Source organism: Grampus griseus (genome assembly GCF_964374135.1).
Source record: "Grampus griseus genome assembly, chromosome: 3".
NCBI classification, from domain to species: domain Eukaryota; kingdom Metazoa; phylum Chordata; class Mammalia; order Artiodactyla; family Delphinidae; genus Grampus; species Grampus griseus.
Genome location: NC_139019.1, coordinates 75883725 through 75903468, shown reverse-complemented (window position 1 = coordinate 75903468; position 19744 = coordinate 75883725). Strand labels below are relative to the sequence as shown.

The 19744-nt window shown below is 34.4% G+C and overlaps 1 protein-coding gene across 16 annotated transcripts in view; it reads left to right on the top strand.

Moving 5' to 3' along the window:
- MCTP1 (multiple C2 and transmembrane domain containing 1) overlaps positions 1-19744 on the top strand; it is a gene marked incomplete at both ends in the record, with an annotated part of 537186 nt that overhangs the window by 287549 nt on the left and 229893 nt on the right. For 6 of the 16 annotated variants that reach the window (XM_082650519.1, XM_082650511.1, XM_082650523.1 and 3 more), the window contains 3 exons: positions 267-378; positions 8374-8412; positions 17074-17133. In XM_082650519.1, coding sequence (XP_082506645.1) covers positions 267-378; positions 8374-8412; positions 17074-17133 — 211 coding nt within the window. The remainder of the gene's footprint in view (positions 1-266; positions 379-8373; positions 8413-17073; positions 17134-19744) is intronic. The other 10 variants (XM_082650521.1, XM_082650518.1, XM_082650512.1 and 7 more) reach the window with 3 other exon arrangements.

Here is a 19744-nt window from a genome sequence, read left to right as displayed (position 1 = left end):
TGATTTGCATTTCCCTGATAATTAGTGATTTTGAGCATCTTTTTATGTGTCTGTTGGCCATCTGCATGTCTTTCTTGGAAACATGTTTATCCATTTTTAAATCAAATTGCTTGTTTTTTTGATATTGAGTTGTATGAGTTCTTTATATATTTTGGGTATTAAACCCTTATTGGATATATCATTTGCAACTATCTTTTCTCATTCAGTAGTTTGCCTTTTGCTGATGGTTTCCTTCATGCTCAAAATCTTAATATTTTATATCATAGGCCCACGGATGTGACCGTCACACTGAAAGATCCCCGCTATCCTGACCATGATCTTGGAATCATTTTGCTCTCAGTCGTCCTTACCCCTAAGGAAGGAGAACACAGGGATGTGGTAAGTTCCCCCTCAGCCTAGTTGTAGCTCACTTGTTTGAATGTCGTGAGCCTTCTCTGAACCCAGAGGTAATATTAAAGAGAAACAGCATAAGAAGATCTGGCCTGTTCTTTGTTTCTGTGAGTATCCTGGGTATCAGTAGTCTAGTTGTATTGTATTTTTTGAATTCAAATTTCCTATTTTATTCTCCAGATCAGAACCTCTTATAAATAAGGGATACGTTTGCATCTTTTATCATTATTTTATTTTCCAATTTCAGACTGTTATTTGTAGCAAATGGTGGTATTTATTCAGAGATTATATTTTTCCACATTGAGGTGTCCAGACCTTACTATTTTGATTATATTGTCAGATGTACCATAACAAAGAAAATGAGGTGAAATTACAATAGAGTTCCTGCTTTCTGGTATTTGTTTGATGAATGATTAATGTGTACTTTTCATCTTCTTGATGGGCTTCCTTATCGGTGTTACCCATTTTCCAGCCCTGGCTGGGTGTACTTCCTTGCACACCATGCTGCTATGAGAAACTGACAAGGGATACAGAGGAGCTAATTACTCCAGCACTGTTGAAGTGACGTTAAAAAATATCAGGTTTGACCTGCATCGGTATGCTTGCCAGTGCACTTTCTGCCACAATTTACCAGAATTTATTTATTAGACTCAGGGTACTTTCACATACTGGTAGCTATTCTCACTAGTTCTGACTGCAACACATTTTAGGAGTAGACATAATTTTTTAGGCAAGTTTAAATACTCTATTTCAGCAATGTGTGTATTGCTGGTTTAAAATAATGCATGATTAAAGTTGGTATATGTTTTCTGCTGGAAAGGTATTACTGGCATTTTTCCCTAGATTATAAATAAAAATAGTGAATTACAATTTCAAATTTGGAAGTGTTTTAAACTCATTGAAAAATTCACCCTTTTCAAGGTATTTTCCTCTATCCTTTAAAAAAATTAAACAACGAGCACATATGTAATATTTGCAAAGAATGATTTAAGTATCTATATTTCATTCAGTGAGGAAGAAGATTTTCTTTTCGAACAAGTACTATCAAATAATACCTACTTGGAGAACGTAGCACTGTAAAAGAATGTATGTGCACAGGCATAGGCCCATATGCGCAGATGGAAGGGTGTATGAGGACATTTTTTCACAGAGACCATTTAGAAATAAAAGCCCATCATTTTAAAAGTCACCAATTCAGAATATATTATTTCATCCAGTGCAAGCCAAGGAGTATATGCTAGCTGGCTAATCCATACACAGGAATAAAGTATAAGTGTTCATTTATTCAAATAATCCTGGTATTCACGAGGAACCTACTATAAGCCAAATCCTGTGCCAGACCCTTTGGATACAGTAGAACTGAAATCCAGTGGAGAGCTCAGAAATCAAATAATCATGGAAGGAAATGTAAAATGACAACTGTTTTAAGTGCCATAAAAGAGAGGTGTATGCTGCTGTAGAGCAAATATAGGAGAATTTGTTCTAGTCGGGAACAGGAATTCTCCAAGGAAGTCAAATGGGAGATGAGGTCTGAAGTGTGAATAGAAGTTGATAAAGGCAAAAACGCAGGAAGAGAGGAAATATTTCAAGCAGAGGAAATAGCACATGCAAAGGCCCTGTGGCTAGAGAAACCAAGGTGCACTCCAAGAATTGAAAAAGTACTGGAGCTTGGAGAAGGTGGAAGCAAACAGAGCGTGAAAGATCCTGGTGCATGATGACAGTGAAAGGGAGACTCCCAGACTGCATAGGGACTGTTGGCCATGTTAAGGTTTGTGGTCTTTCCCCAAAGAGCAATGGGAAGCCTTTGAAAAGTCTGTAAATAGGAAGTGGCATCATTTTATTCGCCTTTTGTTGTGTAGCTGCATTGTAGAAAACAGATGAAAGTGTAAGAATGAATGCTTGGAGACCGCCTAGGAGCTATTTTGAAAATCCTGGTGGAAGATGATGGAGATTTGGATTAGAATTGTCAAGAGGTAGAGATGGAAAGAAATTAAGTTTATCTATAGGAGGTAAAATCAACAAAACTTGGTGATAGAATATTTTTTTGGGGGGGGATCCTTTGTTATTTTAATGAAGGACAACACCATAAATGAAAATACCTAAGTGCCTGAGGTCTTAGGACATGTCTCCAAACCATCCAAACTGCCAGTATTACTGGGGATTCAAATGATATGGCAGCTGTTTTAGTCATTTGGGTGATTTGATGATGGAGGGTCTGCTGATTTTTTACATTAAAATCATATTTATTAAATACTCTAACACCAAACTGAGGGTTTGAGGGATTAAGTTAGTATCAAGAGACTTTACGACGAGGCTGCTGAGTTGTTCTAAATTACACACAAATATATGTCAGCACAGGCAAGGTAGTTCCTGACATTCGTTTTTCTTCAACCATTCTCGCAAAAACCCTTCAATCTCCACTGCTGTTCAAACTTATTTAGGCACACTGTCTTTCTATTTAGAAAAGATCATTTTAAAATATTATAGTGGTTGTCAGTGATTTATCAAACACAAATAGGAACGAAAACAGGTTACATGAAACAGTTACACATCAAAAATCTGGTATTACTAATCTTCTTTTCTTCCTTTTTCTTTCTCCTTATCGTATCTCTCCAGCCACATTCACCCTTAACACAAAGAGTTCTTCCTGAAATCTTCATGCCATTTTCTTGGTTCAGATTTCTTTGGCTACCCTAGCTTTTTGGAAAAAAATCTTTTACTGCTGAGTATTTTTCATTTGCTTGCCTTACTTCATGCCTCCCCCTTCACAGTCCCAAATAGCACTGGATTGATTCTGCTGCAGCAACTGAAAACCGGTGTCTTCTTCCTTCCCATGTTGGACTCTCACCTGGCTTCTCTCTTCTTCACCAGAGAAGCAAGTGGCTTATCAGGGGCCAGTGCCTCAGAATAGGTACAGCAGTTCGCCTCTGGCTGGCGAGCTCTCTTGACTTCAGCCACAACTGAGAAGCAGTGAGAAGAGTGACCAGTGTGGCTATACTGGCTCCTCCTTGTGGACGTGATCAATAACCAGGAGCCTGGGGTTGGTTGTTGACAAGCAGCTGGGGCAGGGACAGGGGAGGAAGCATGAAAGGTCCCCTACAGGAAATTCTGTTGGGACCCCCAGTATCCTGGCTAATAGGATTCCTAGATTGGGATTGGGGCTTCTAAGCATATACTTTATATGATGAAAATTTCTAACAAAGACATAAATTTGTGCTTTTTCCCCTTTGTTTATTTCGGTCTATATAGCAGTTCTAGAGCTGTTTATTAATTAAGATCTCTAAAATTGGCAAGCGACACTAGTTAGGAGATTTTGACACTCTGACTAAGAGATGCCAGTTGTAGGCATCTATTGAAAAAAAACCACTTATTGAGCATCTATAAGCATTGTACCAAGTTCTATAACTCCCTCTTTATTCTTCTAAGTGTTCAGTGACGTGTGGTTATTTCTCTAATGAAATGGAAACTCCTGATGAAGGGCTTTAAGACTCTCCAATGAGTGACATATGTTCCCTCACTTGTAACCTTTAACCTTTATGCAGCCATACAGACTCCTACACAGCTGACCTCCTCTCAAGTCCAAGCTTTCTTCAATGTGACCTTTCCTACCTAAAATATACCTGTACTGTACCTCACCTCACTTCTGTCCTATAGCCCATCACTCCTGGTTAAAAATAATAATTCATAAATATTTATATATATATAAATTATTGCTTCTGATTACCTTTCTTATGATGACTCCTCTCAAAACCTAGTCCAGCTTTCTGTACCTAGTGGTTATTCAGTAGGCTGTGGATGAACCTCTAAGAGGATTCTTAGAGAATGCTTGATGGGATGCTTCAAAGGTCCAGGGAAAGGTATTTTAAGTTTCCTTCTTAGTTCCATATTCAAATCCCTGAGGTTGTCACAAACAATATTGGAGATAATGATTTAATTTTCCTATTGAATTCTTAAAATTATTCTATTAATGATAATCTGATTAAAATCAGTCTATATTGCTCTTCTCAAGATTTCTAATGATGACGATGAATTAGAAGCACATCAATGTATTTTTTTCTTTTGATAACATGTCTAGTATTGGCTAAGTATATTTCCCTGGAATACATTTGAAATTTCTTGGTTAAAAACAGTCAATTATCCAATGTATCTTCAAATTAAATTTTTATATGCCTGAAATATATAACATATTGCTGCAGTGAAAATGACATGCTGAACTTCCACAAATTATCCAAGAACAAATCTTGTTTAGAGAAATTCAGACTCATAATGCAGCCAACCAGAAATCAGTTACTAAATGCTTCACAAGTCCACTTACTATTCGGAATGATGTATAGAGAAGGAATAGAGGATGATTTTACATTGACCTTCACACAGCAAAATTATGAGTTCTGTTCTCTTTGATTATTAGCTCAGAAATAACCTATTTTAAGCTTTTGGGACTTAAGACTTTAGTTCAGAAAAGCACATGTTTATTCTTATGCCTGTGTTTTGTAGACTTTGCTAAATATTTTTTAAGGATTAACATGGAGAATGGATGATATGAATTTCAAGAGCCATTGACAAATAAATCCTAACCATCAAGTAGGAAGTAGAACATTAATGTAAAGAAATGCTATCAAAAGTGGGAAGAAATGAGTAACTGGAAATACAGAGGGCTTAGCATCACAAAGTGCTAAGAGTTCTCAATCAGTTTTCTTGTGAGTGTTTAAGTCACTGTTAATACTGACAGTGTGTTCCATGAATCATGTGGTTGGGATGATTTCTCCTTGTGTGGATTGCCAGTTCTAGAACTCAGTAAAAATGAAGAACAAGTTGAAAACCCTACCAGCCTACTGTATCTACTAAAGCCCCTCAAACATGGAACATCTAATTATAGCTAATTAAGAAGTAAATATGAGTCATAGCAAAAGTATTTCATAGTTGCTTATATTAAAATATTCTCCATTGAGTCATGATTGAGTCTTTTTTAAAAGATTCCAGATGTGAACATATATATATATTTTTTAATTTTCAGTGTTGTATGTATGAGAAACCAAAATCTTCTTGGGGGGCATGTTGATGACTTGCATGACACAACTGTCATTGTTTTGAATGCATGCCCTGTTTGTTTGATCCTGCAAAAGTGTGTAGTGCATATATGTGTGTCCTATATATATGGTATTTTGGTCTGATAGTGTGTTTGAGTTCTTTCTGGCTCTTTTTCTAGCAGAGTTCAATCCACAGCTTTCTTCATTGGAGGATTTATGAAATAAAAGTGAGTTAATTTGTGTTACACACTCTCTTAGATAACCTAGACCTAACAAATTGCTTGGCTAAAGATAAAAAGTAAAAACTTTTAAGAAACATATGAATTAACCTCAGTTGATCTTTAGTGAATTCAAAAAATATATTTTTCTCTATGGTTTATTTTTGAAAAATTTCTGAATTATTCCATAGGCTAACATTTGAAAAAATATCCACCTATAAACAGTTAATATATATGTTTTATAATATGTATCTACCATAGTATTTAGCCATTCTGTGATTTTTTTTTAATATCTATAGTAGTCATGTAATTGCCTAAAAAAAAATCATTGCAACAAAAGGGAAAAGCAAAAAATGGATTGAGATTGTGGAATCTTTTAAAAACATAATCAGTTCTGCAGCTCATAGGCCATATTTTTATGCTACTTATTCCATTTATTGGGCTTCAAAGAAAGTTGAGTTGCTAATAAAGAATTTGAAGGTACTATAATATTAGATAATGACACTTTCAAAAACAAATTCATATGTTTCTCAGCTGAAGTTAAGATCAAATAGCAAAAAATAAATCTTATTTTTCTATAATTTGCTTCATCCCCTATTTTTAACATTCCCCAATCTTTCTTCTCTAAGTGTCCCACAGTTAGTAAAGGTAACAATGTTAATAGTATGTCTGTTAAATTCACTTTTTAGAAAACTTTTATACTGATTCCAGTTTTACTGAATCTACTTTAACCCTAGAAACCCAGTTTCCTAGAAACTGAACCAGGAAAATAATGAATTGGTCCCTGTAACTGCCAAATCTTTCATACTGGTACGTAGGGAAATCACTGACCTTTTGTTTGTATCAGTGTCCCAATCTGAAAAATAATACCATGCATCTTGTTTGTAAGACTGATTTTGAAAGACAGGAAAATACCAACCCTATAGTTTGCTTTACATGTGGAAGGTTAATCGCGTGCAGTAGTTTTGAGTGGGGGGATGTGGCTTTGACCAGCAGTAGTGAATCTGTGTAATATTGAATAGTGTTGCCCTGAGAGTCAACTCTTCCTCATGTTCTTAGCCCCTTTTTCATAGTAGCATTTCTTACCAAATGGAACTTTGTAAGATTCTTTGATACTAGTTGATGATGATAAATGGCCATGAGTTAAGAGATTTTCCTTTTTGATTTACTTATGTTAATTGTTCTCACCTAATTTGACTCAGAACATTGTCCCTAGGAATTATCATTCTTTGTTCACTGAAACGCTGCTTTCTGAGAAAGTTGAAAATTTATTGCCTGACTCTTCACGGGGCAGTTTTTATGAATGTGGCATACCACAAAAGTATTTCGTGTCCAATTGCCTTTTAGTGATGAGAAAGTGGTGGTGGTGGTGGTGATGACGACGACTAACTCATTTAACATCAACAACGAACATCTATTAAACGTCCATCGCCCTAACCCGATGGTGGGTTTTGCTTCAGAATAAATTGGACATTAGTACTTAGAAAAAATATAAAATAATACTTTGCAGTTCCTGACTCCATTTGAAAAAAATTGGGAACTGTTGTAACCTTAGGAAGTCTATTTCTCTTCCATATTTTGGTCAATATCTAACACAGGGTGTATATAGAGAAAATGTAACCTATAAAACCACTGTCTGCAGAAAAGAGGAATGTATCCTTAACCTTGACAATTTTATGAAATTTCTCCTTTCCCCTTCTAGAACCTCTACATAATTCCTTTGTCTTGGTTTAGGCCAAAGGTTGCCTACTAAATGACTTACTCTTATATTAAAATCTTTCCTTTTTTGTATTTTTGTAATTTATGAGTGGTTTCTGAAATGGTCTTGCTTTATAGTGAATTTTGCTGAAGGAGATAGGGTCCTTAAAGGCATGAGTGTACTTCCTTGATATATAAATATGGCAAGCATTTCTATAAGCTGTATTCTTTGTTCCAGATATTCCCTCATCTGCCTTAAAAGTAATGATAAAGCTAAGAGAGGGTAAAGAGGTTATCAGGAAGTTAATACCTCAGTGTTCATTGAGAATTTTTTTTAAACTGGAGAGGAAATTAAAAGCCATTGGATTTTTATGAGTTACTTTATGCAAGAGACCAGTGATCTTGGGCACTCATCACAAATCTCCATCAACCTTAATTAAAACTTGAAGTCATAAATATCTCTTACTATGACACAAAAAAACTAGTTTAAAAGATATATCATGGCTAAACATTTAGCAGGAAGATCCACTAATAGCCATCATGATATGCAGCACTTTTTCTCAGTTGAAAGCATTTGTCAACCCTGATGTAATTAAAGATTAACTGGAAGCAGAGACAATTCTAAGATGCTGCCAATGCAACGGACTTTGAATGAGTTTGAAGAGAAAAGTTATTATACACCCTGTAAAGTCATGGCACATCATCAGCCTCCACCACCAAAAGTAACAATTGCTAATTGGGAGACTTAGTGTGTTTTTTTCCTATCAATAAGATATTTCAAATTTTCCATTCTATTCAAAATATACTGTCCCATCTCTTTGTACAAAAGAATAAAGGAAATGAACTCTTACCAGAAAGACTGCTTGAATGTTAAAGGTGCTTCTTCTAGCTGCGTGTACGTGAAAAACAATTTTTGTCTTGTATAATTGTTGCTGGAAACCGTTTGCTGTTTAAATGTCAAGCTTCCTCCAGAAAACAATTGGCTGCCCTGTCCTGTACTTGAGTGATAAGATAATGAAAATGCTTTATTTCATTTACAGACAATGCTAATGAGGAAGAGTTGGAAAAGATCAAGTAAGGTAACACTTAGCATGTGATCTTTCAGCTTTTCTTGTTGAGAAGCACTATCAGCTGCTTTCCCAATCTCTCTCATACCTTGTTAAACTATACCTCAGGATTTCATCACTCTTCAATTGTTTTTTTTCCCCATAAACTTTAAGCAAACCATGTGATGCTTTTTAAGTAAATAGAAATCACACTGATCAATCACATCCAAATCATCCTCTTGCTAATCTCTGGTCACTTCTCAGCATCATTCGCAACATCTGGTTTCTGTTCTCTGTACCACAGGGTCTAGAAAATGCCTTTGCTCCAGATCAGGTATAAAATAATGGCATTAGGGTAGGGACAACTCCAGAGAGAAGGAAGATCCCTGTAATTTACTGTTTTTTGTTCACTGAAAACTGAGTCTAAGATTTTCTAAACTCAAAAATCCCTTTATTGTTACATCTTTGGAGTGTATCATGAGAACAATTTTCCATCATTTTCTCTTCTCACTTCAAGAAATAAATAGCTCTTTGGAGTGAGAGGAGTTTATGGATCCTATAACTTACCAAGCTCTGGCTCTTCTTATAACTTGTAAAATATATAAGATATAAACTAAGCTTCTAATTTGTTCAGTGGTGATACCACTCTTGGACACAAATAAATATCAAGATGAAACTGACTTTTGTATGACTACTCCTTGGAATAAATCAAAGGGATTTTATTTGTGAAAATCTTTTTTGCTCAAATTGCTATTTTTAAAAGTTGGTATTCCTTTTGAATAGTGATTCATTTTCTTAGACCCTGGAACATGACAATCTTTTTTCTTCCATTCTGATTGAATCATGCTGTTACTTAAATTTTTCTTTGATTTTGTCACTTTCATTATTGTGAATTAAGAAAATACTTATCAAAATGATTTTTTAGTTATGATAATGTCTTAATTGCTTTAACAAGTATTTCTTACTGTAAAAACTTTCTTCCCAGTTGTTATAGAATTAATGACCAAAAGATAACTTGGATCATAGAAAGGTCAGGTCCACATTAAAAATCACCTTTATTGTTTTAATAAAATTAAAAACATTTATTAAGGAAAATTGCTGAATATTTCTGGCTTACTGTTCACTATGTTTTCTACAGGCCAAAATAAAATTTCAACAATCTTAAAGAAATGTTTGCACTGTTCATATTTGTATTACACTTTTTTCTTTGTAATTGTACTTCAGAATTAGTGTTATCTTGAAAGTATATATGTTTAAAAATTCAGGTAATTTGGTTTTCTTCATTCTGTGTCTATCTTATACTATATCTATGTAAAAACATTGTAATCCATTAATATGTAGCAATATCTCTCTTCCAGTTGTAGTTAACATGTAATGCTAGAACAGGATATTATATAGTTTTTAGTATTAGTGGGAATAATCCATTTTATTGTGAGGTAAAAGAAGAAACATAAAGATTCTTCTTTAAATAGTTCATTTAATTTATATTTAAATTTAATTTTAAGGATCAATTCAGTCAACATAAATCCATGTCTTTGATCTACAATAAATAAATAAATAAATAAACATCTACTCTTTACTATTTTTATGTCTAAACTTCTTAGAGTTTTTAATTACTAATAATCCAATTGTACATTCAAGCTGGTGAATTTTCTAGCTGGCCGTTGATGACACAGAATTCCCTGTGTCTAACTGCACTCATTGGGAGATTAATTTTAGTGTACATGGTAATATGGCTTTTGGGTTTTTAGCCTAAGGGATTTTCAGTTTTATAAAGTTTAATGGGGATATTGAATGCTGTGTAGAAAAAAATCATTTTTTTTTCCATTGAGAACGTACTGAATACCTGATAATTCATTCAGTTTGTCAATGTCCCCTAAAACATATGCCGTATTCATCCATATCAGTGTTACAAGAGCAGAGTGTTAAATTCAAAATCCAGGGAAAGTTTGAAATTTCAATTACCACCTAGTCCGCCATCCTTCACATACAATGAGACTGCTCCCCCAATTCTTTCCTCCAGGGATTGAAGGAGGGAGGACAATGTTCAAGTAAATTGTGCTTCCTGAGAAACTAAGGGATAAATGACTGTACGTGTAGTTGCGTGTGTTACTGTGTTGTGGAAATGCATCCCTTTTCTAATGATTTCAGCCTTCCCCTTAAAGATTCTTGTGTGAGATTTTTCCTCTTTTATTTTTGGAAAGAGAATATAATTTATTTGCATGACACTTAAATACAAGTATTTTACATTTGATAGAACTATGCTCAAAGTCAAAGGTGAAGTTTTCATATAAATAGGTCATTTTCTTCTTTGGAATCTTGGTTTCTGGGAATGAGGTCTACTTTTTTATAGCAGGGCTTCGGTATGCTGCCTGTATTTGAGCACCCACGGTGAAGGTGAGATCTGAGAATTATACACTTTGTGGCAAAGACTTCAATAGAGTCAGATAGTGTTGTTAGATATTCTCTCCAGTATGGAGTTTTTCTTTGCTTGTTTTTTGCAGAAGTGATATAACCATGGAGCGGGGAAGTGCTTTATTGACATTGTTAGCTTTTTAATATGCACATCTCCCCTGTATACAATTTCATCAGCTTATGGAATTTTCCATTACTTAAATATCTGCTTTTCATTTGCATTGTCTTGCCGATAGCAGATTTTTTCTGCTATGGAAATCTAATCTGTGGCAATCACATAATGTGGGGTTGTATTTACTAATGAAAACAAGAGAGGTGAAGAGCCGACTTGAGGAGTAATTGCTGTTCAGGACAGACTTAGATATTATTTGGAGTACATGTGTTACCACCTAATAATGAGTAGGAAAAAAATACACCTAAACTTACCCCTGAAAAGGAAGAATGTATAAAGTACATGCTATATTTAAATGGTGTGTTAGCCAGTAAATAATTACGGATTCCGTAGTGTTTCCTCTTTTGGGGATAGTAGCATCCTTTAAAACATTCATTCTGGTTTTCCACAAGCACACTTTCCATTGTGCACATTTCTAATTCTGCCCACACTCAGCTGTTGTAGAAAAATGTTATTTTAAGAAGGAAGGGATCGATGTCTCCATAAACTTGGGCAACTGGATAATTATCCTGGTCAAAGTATTATACTTCGGTGACAAAATGCATTTTGGCAGAGAAATGATGATGCTTTGAGTTATTGTAATATTTTATTCTTTAGAAGAAGCTTATCATTGATAATTTATTATAAGGCTAAATTATTCAACAAGAAAGTTTCATGAGCTTGGAAGAGAAGGTGTATATGAATTTTGTGAATAAATTCTGTGGGGGTCCAACAAAAAATGGAAAATAAATAATGAAATAATTGCCTCTATAGATGGCAAGCAGAAATGATTTTATACTACATTGTGTGTGTTTTAACATAGAAGAATGAGTTTATCAGTGGGTATGATAATAAACTTATGTGCTTTCAATAAATCACTTTAATTCTATGAGAAGTAACCATTGTGATAATATAAAGACATACACATTGCAATTTCTATTCCCAACAATAACAGTTGAAAATTGTTTTAAAGAGAGTTCATCCTTTGAATAATATAATATGACTATGTGATGACATCTCATTAGCATATCTTCTGTTACTTGATGGCTTATTTTTTTTAGTAATATATCTTTTTTATAAAGATTTTATTTTAATCACTTAGCATAATTTTAATGAACTATAAAACACTTTATTCACTGGTTGAATGAGACAATTTATAATAAGACTTTTGGCAAGGATATTGTTAATTTAAACTAGAGAACACTCTCAACACTGTAAGTCTGCAGGGCATAGTTAAACCTGACACCTTGGATGACACATTAAAAATGCATCAGTGAAAACCTCTAAGTGCTTTAATTTAAGAAACGGTAGAGAAACAGATTAACACATTTTTAAGTGTCTCACACAGTCAGACATAGTGGGGAAAAAAGTCATTATTTAACAATTATCATGTCCTTTCTACAAAGACCTCATATCCTGATAATACGTAGATGATGATCCTTAAAAAATTGCAAAAACTGAAAATCTTATTGGTCATTGACTTTCTCAACTGTGAATGACCAAAATGGCTTTTCTTTGCTGTCTCATTTCAAATGATTCTGCCTATGTATTTGAACAAATTAGTTGCTTACATGTTTTTGAAGGAAATATAAAATTCTTTTAAAAATACTTACTATTAATTTTGTCCCCCCAAATTTCTGTTATTTGGAAATGCTATAAAGTCAACCTCATAATTAGGGCTTATAAGAGTCCACAATGCTGCAATAAACAAAGGGCTAATAGCATGAGCATTTGCATTCTAAAGGACTGTATTTTTACCTCAATTAATTACACTCCTAAAATTTGTAGTAAGTTTATTTAAAATAGAGATAGCTTAATGTCAGTAAATATTTGATTATCCCCTCAAAATACATGGCGCCATAATTAAATTTTATATTGAGATGATTTTTTTCTTGCTGTTTTGACAGGGTTTTCCCATAGGTATAAGATATCATACATTTTTATGTATTGTAATTCATAACTACAGGGATTTCTGTAACAATGGCATTACATTTATTTGACCACTCATGTTGAATTTTTAAAATGTTGTGGGTCCTTTGGGGAGAGAATCTGGATGAGTTGGCACAAAGTGAAAGGACAAAATGTAATCTCAGGCAGAAGATGGATTCCATAATGCCTGCGTGCTAGCTCTAAGATGTTTAATTTGGGGTCATAGACTGGCCTTCACATTGCTAATGTGTGCTACCAAGTCAGCTGATGGTTTCCCAAGACCCTTTCTGGGCTGATCAAAGGGAAGGGAACTAATATAACTTGACTCCAGGATGATGGAGCTAAGGGTTCGTTCACACATTACATGGCTTTTTAATTCAAAGGTATATATATATATATATATATATACACACATATAATGTATATCAGATATATTTAACACATATATGTATATATGTTAGATATACATATATATATACACATATGTATGTATGTGTATATATATGTTAAATTGAGTGTGACCGGGAGGAGATTTATTGGTTTTAAAGCCCCCTAAATGTTTACAGTGAAATTAAATCATAATTTTGTAAGGACTGGTTGACAAGCCCTGGTTGACAGCAATATATACACACATATGCATGTATTTATATATACATATCTACAAACATACACACACATATGAAACACTTAAGGTAAAATTTCTAAAAAAAATAAAAGACAAAGCAAGGCCAGGCTTCAGCCTGGTGGGTCCTCTGGGGAGCTGACCTTGTCTCTCTCCCTTCAACAATATTTGAAAGGACAGTGGGAGTGGCAGGGGGATTATATTTATGTTTAATGAGTATAAATGATATGAACATCTATTTGAGGAACCAGAAAATTGTGTTTCGGTGTGCAGTTCTACTTACTTCACATCCCTGTTTTCAATGACACATCGATAGGCTTAGTCAACTTGACGGAGGCATCCGAGAGCCACAGCTTTGATAACCGGATTGCAGTCTGACCAGGAAAGTCTATGAAAATTGTTTACTTATGAATTTATTCATTTTTTACCTCTTAAATGCCCAAAGAGGTATTCATAAAAGGAAATTATACACCTATAAAAACATGCTGTGTAATAATACTGCTACCTGGCTTGACTTTGACATTGGAATCTCAGGCTTCACAATTTCCAATCTATTGTGAATGTCTTGAGTGTCATAGAATTGCTGAATTAAAATAACACGCAATGGATTTAAAGGCCTGTACGTATTAAGGCTAACAAAAGATACCACTTTCAATAAAAGTTCAGTGGCTATCCTTGTTTTTCTGATGGCAAAGACATTGAAGATTTCTGTGATTTATGTTACATAGAAGGGTGAAAAATAGCATCATATTCATTTGTTATGGGAAAAAATGAACTGTAGTTTTATTTCTCTGAGAAAAAGAATACATGTTCTAGATTTTTTAATTTAAAATCTCATTAACTCTTAGATTGACAGAAGGATTTTTGATCTTTGAGGAGAAATTTTCTTAGTCTGTTGGTTTTTTCGAGGCAAAAAATAGATTTAAAAACAATATTACCAATGGATCTTGCTACTTAATAAATTCAAAACCTCAGCAGAAATAGTTCAACAATTCATCATTCAGAATAACTTCAGTTATTTTCCTTCATCAACTTGATACCTCTGGCTTTCGTTCTGTTTCCATTTGTTGTTACTTTATAATTTTAGCACTTTTAAAATGGCACTTTCCCTCACTTGCCAACCTCTTGTCTTGATGGACACTGAAGTGTAACTAAATATCTATAATTATAATTTAGGACAAGTCTTCCCTGGGATTCTTGAAGAGTTTATTCTGCTTTTCTTGCCCTCCATATTAAAATCACCACTTTTGTTTAGAGCTCATTATCGTAATTCCAGGTGTTTTATTATTATTGTTTTCTGTTATTGTTATTATTAGAAACTCTAGGGAAAAGAAGGCCTTGGCTAGTTTGCTGTGAATTTTATATTTATCAGAGCTATAAATGGCAAAAGGGTCCACAGGAAAATTAACTTGTTTCATTTGAAATAAAGACCTAAATTTACATGACAATGTGGGTTGTAAAATGAAATATAAATTTTAGTTAATAATGACAGAAGTAGTTAAACATGGCATGAAAAGCACAGCCTGGGGACTTCAGTGGATCCTAATGTGACTGGTATTTTTGTTTCTCAAATTTTAACAGAGAAATGTAAGTTCTAAATCTTGATAATTAAAATCTCCCCTCCCTGCCGCCAATTCATCAATCTCATTTTGCTCTTTGCATACTAATCACATAATTAGATCATTGCCCTCGGTGTTCATCTGAGGAAGAATGGAGAGTATGCAGTTGGTGCAATTTCAGTATTAGATCACCTTAGACCACCTAAACTTTAAATGAAGTAACAATATTTTTAAATGCTAAATGGTTGTCTTAGTTGTTGTAACTGTCAAGTCTAGAGCCAAGACTTTCACATTGATTTAACACATTTTGCAATCGAGAAACATTGAGAAAAAACTCAATGTTAGCTAAATAATTTGTGTTATTGGCTCTGGGGAAATTATTTGTGTAAGGAACTTCGAGAAATAATTTCTTCCATTTGATACTTTAAAATTTATCCACATTTTGCTAAGCATGCTGCTTAATTAAAAGAGAACTGGGAATCAAGGTAAGAAGAGAATTGGCAGTAGAATAGGAAAAGCTGCATCTTTTCCAAAAGCTAGAATAAGGTTTCTTTGAGTTAAACAGTAGCATAGCATCAAAAAAATTGCAATCATTCCATCTAAGGTTTGTGCCCTCACGTCCAAATGTAAGTGTATTTTTTTAGAATTTTCTTTTCAGAAACTGATACAACAGTGTGCGAAGTGTGGCAGATGAGAACCATACCTGTAAGGGTAAATGAATTATAACTCTGTAGTGATGGTAAAATCGTGTCTTAAACTCAAGACTTTTTCTCGATGACCCTGACATTAGTATGCTACCTGACCGAACTGTATACAAGTAACTTAGGAAAATGTAATTAGTTTCATTAAGAAATAGATTTCATGTAAAAAGCACAGGTAGATTGCATAGATGATCTCTGATATAATTCTAGCTAAACTTAAATTACTCAAATTGCTGCACACCCTAAAGTACTTTAGTTCGTTATTATTTTCTGATATGATTTTTGGAAGGATCACTTTGAAAGAAATATATATCCTTAAGCAAATGAAATTCCATGTGACTAACAGTCAATCAAATATTTATTGAGCACCTACTATGCATAATTAAGTATCATGTGAGGTGCTGGACCACTACCATCTTAGTTGCTAAAACAAAATCATGGAATAATCAAATAAATTACAAAACGGCTTCCTCTACATCACAGTGTCAAAGGCTGATGCTTTCCCATAACTGTCATCAGTTTCCCATAATATTACCATAACTGACACCCAGAAACAGGATGCAAAACATGAAAGTTTAAAGGATGCATGTAATTTAAATGTTCTCTTTAAAAGTGAGTGACTGTGCTTTTGATTTCCTAAAGGCAAATTGGTTTCACTTTATAAAAGTCTGAGGATTAAGTAATAAAATGTCCAATATGAATCCATTGCTTTGTTTCCAACTAAATAGCCACCTTTTCTTAGTATTCGTTTATTTTTTAAATTATTTGGGGGGAGCTTCAGTTAACTAAGGAATTTATATCTTATATATTAAATGTTATATCATAAAACTAGGAAGTTTTTAGTAAGGAATTAAGCCAAATTTGACTAGGTATATGTTTATAAATAAGATTTCTGTTATCATTCTTTAAAAATGCTCTGAAGGTCTGTGGTATTAAATTTTTTTGTTAAAAGGAATGGATATTATCTGGTTTATTTCAGAATTTTAAAATATGTTTAAGCAGTTCTACTTTTTAAAATAAAATGTTAGACTCAGATATATTAATCAACAGCTAATAAAGAGGTAAGTATATTCTTTTAAAATTACAGAAATAATCCTCTCTAAACTTTACTACCATTGTATCAGATATGAATAAGACAAACTTTAATTGAAATAAAAAAACTTTATTCAGAAAAAGAAAAAAAACTTACAGTTTATAAACATCCAAAGTGTCTTTAGCATATATAATTTTAGGGTTTTCACTTGTCTTAATTTTGCTGAGCCAATCAAGTATTCTCAAAACACCTCAAAATTTAGCTAAATATTTGTTTATTTTTAGGAACTCTCAGAAAACGAAGTGGTTGGATCTTATTTCTCTGTGAAGTCTTTCTTTTGGAGGGTAATGTCTAAATCCTTTATATTAATGTTCCTGACTTTTGGTTCTGAATAGTTATTTTGAGAGTTAAATGTGAATTAAGAAATTCCCTTTTTAAAATAGGTTCTCAGAGAGATGTATTCATTTGTCTTCTTTATTAACTCTTATTCTAAGTCATTTAGGTGACTCACTCTTCATTTTTAAAAACTAAGAACTTCATATATTTAACATATTGCTTTGAAATCAGTTCCTTGTGGGCCCAAATTTATCCCAGATTCTTAACAATTAGAGGCCCACAGATCTTTCAGGAATATGATGGCACTGTCTAGAGGGTCCATAAAGGTTCTTTTTCCCTTCTTATAAAATCTGTTTCATCTATCTGGGAAAATTTTACTTCTATTACAGTGATCTTGTACTATACACATACTAGATAGTGTTTTTTCTTTGGAAAAAAAAATCCTATGAATTAGAAAACAGCAACTCTGCTTTTGCTTTGAATAAAAAAAAAAAGAAAATTCCACAGAGAACTTGTTTTCAGTGCCATTGCAATTTAATGTTATTTACGCTTTCATGACTTAAACATAATGAGTTCTGTCATCCTTTTCCTCTGCTTTAATTCTGCATTGTGCAAGGCGTAATTTATGCCTTTTTGCTAATGATTTATGCATTTTTACTAATGCACTCACTGCTTTGCCTTCAAAAGTTTCCCTCTTTCTTTGAATGTTCACACTTGGCACGTGATTACCTAGCAATAGATACTGCAATGAAAATGCTACACTCATAGAACTTTGCCATTTTCTTTTTTTTTTTTTTTTTGCGGTACGCGGGCCTCTCACTGTTGTGGCCTCTCCCATTGCGGAGCACAGGCTCCGGACGCGCAGGCTCAGCGGCCATGGCTCACGGGCCCAGCCGCTCCGCGGCATGTGGGATCCTCCCAGACCGGGACGCGAACCCGTGTCCCCTGCATTGGCAGGCGGACTCTCAACCACTGCGCCGCCAGTCCCTGCCATTTTCTTTTCTTGGCTCTTAAACTGCTCATGACTGAAAACTACATTTCTCCTTTTAGAATTTTAAGATTTGTTGCAGTGTCTCATAAGCAGACTGGCAGGTACTAGATTAAGTCATACATCGACTTGACCAGTGAGCAAGTAAACCCACATCTATCTTCTGCCTCCTCCACACACATTTTTTTTTTTTTTTTGCAGTCTTGTATTTGTGTGAGCTCATTTTAATTATTATAGCCTCTTCATTTCCTTTCAGTCTACTGATGGCTGCCTTCACTGATGTTATTCTGTATCGTTGGTAAAATAATATTTCCTCTTATATGTTCATGCATTATCCATGAACACACAGAGTGACTGCTTTCGAATTGTCCCATTACTTTAAATGGAAAATGGCTTTTGGGAAATTTTTTTTCTCTGTTTTCTTAAGACCCACAATTACTGTAAATTCATATGCCAACCAAGCAGAATTCAGGGGTGTTCTGTGTTGTGTCTGTTCTGCATGTGGCAAATATGCAGCATGATCATTTTGAAGACTTGTCACCAGGACCAACTCCATAAACACTACTTTTCAAGGGTTTTCTTTTCAAACGATTTTTTTCAGCATCTTCTTTTCACTTTCTACTTCCAAATTAGTCTTCCACTTATCAGTACTTCCCATTTGGTTGTATCCATCCTTAAATATTCTTTATTAACCTTTCTCAATCTCTTAAACTGTCTTATTTTATTTATTTTTGTTTGTTTGTTTTTTTGTTTGTTTGTTTTGCGGTACACGGGCCTCTCACTGTTGTGGCCTCTCCCGTTGCGGAGCACAGGCTCCGGACGTGCAGGCTCAGCAGCCATGGCTCACGGGCCTAGCCGCTCCGTGGCATGTGGGATCTTCTCAGACTGGGGCACGAGCCCGTGTCCCCTGCATCGGCAGGCAGACTCTCAACCATTGCGCCACCAGGGAAGCCCAACTGTCTTATTTTAGAATATCAAATATGCACATTTAAAAGATAGCTTTTTTTGTATCTGAAGTACAGTGGTCTATTGTCTTTCTTCTGAGCATATATTGAGTGACAAACAAATGGAGTCATAAAAGCAGAACCTTTCGGGGTCATTTATTTTACCAATGAGGAAACTAAGGCCCAGAGAAGTGATGCCATTGCCCTGGAGTACCTAAATGGTATGATCAGGGCCAATATTTCTCTTTCTGAATGTCATAGAAATAAATGTTTTAGTGAAGACTTAAAGCACTCGAGTTCCTTTTGGGGTTGATGAATAGAGATGCGATATATAAGTAGAGGTGCCCCTTAGTTAGTCTTCATTGACAGCCTTTCAAATTCTTAATGCGTTATGTGACCTCTCCTCCGCAGCTCCTTAAGCCACCAATGAGTAGATATGTTTCAGGGCTGTGATGTTGCTGTATTTTAGGTTCCATTTTACAAAATCAGAAAATCAGTGACCAAGTCTGCTTTAGATCAGTGTGATCTTTCATATTCACAGTCAAAGGTCACTCTGATACCCAGCCTCATTGACCTTTGCCCCAGCAATATTTGTATTCTGATGAACTTTTAGAGGAGATGTATATGAAAAGAGGTTTCCCATAACATTTTCAGATATGCAGAAAACCTAACAGCTCAGATAAAATC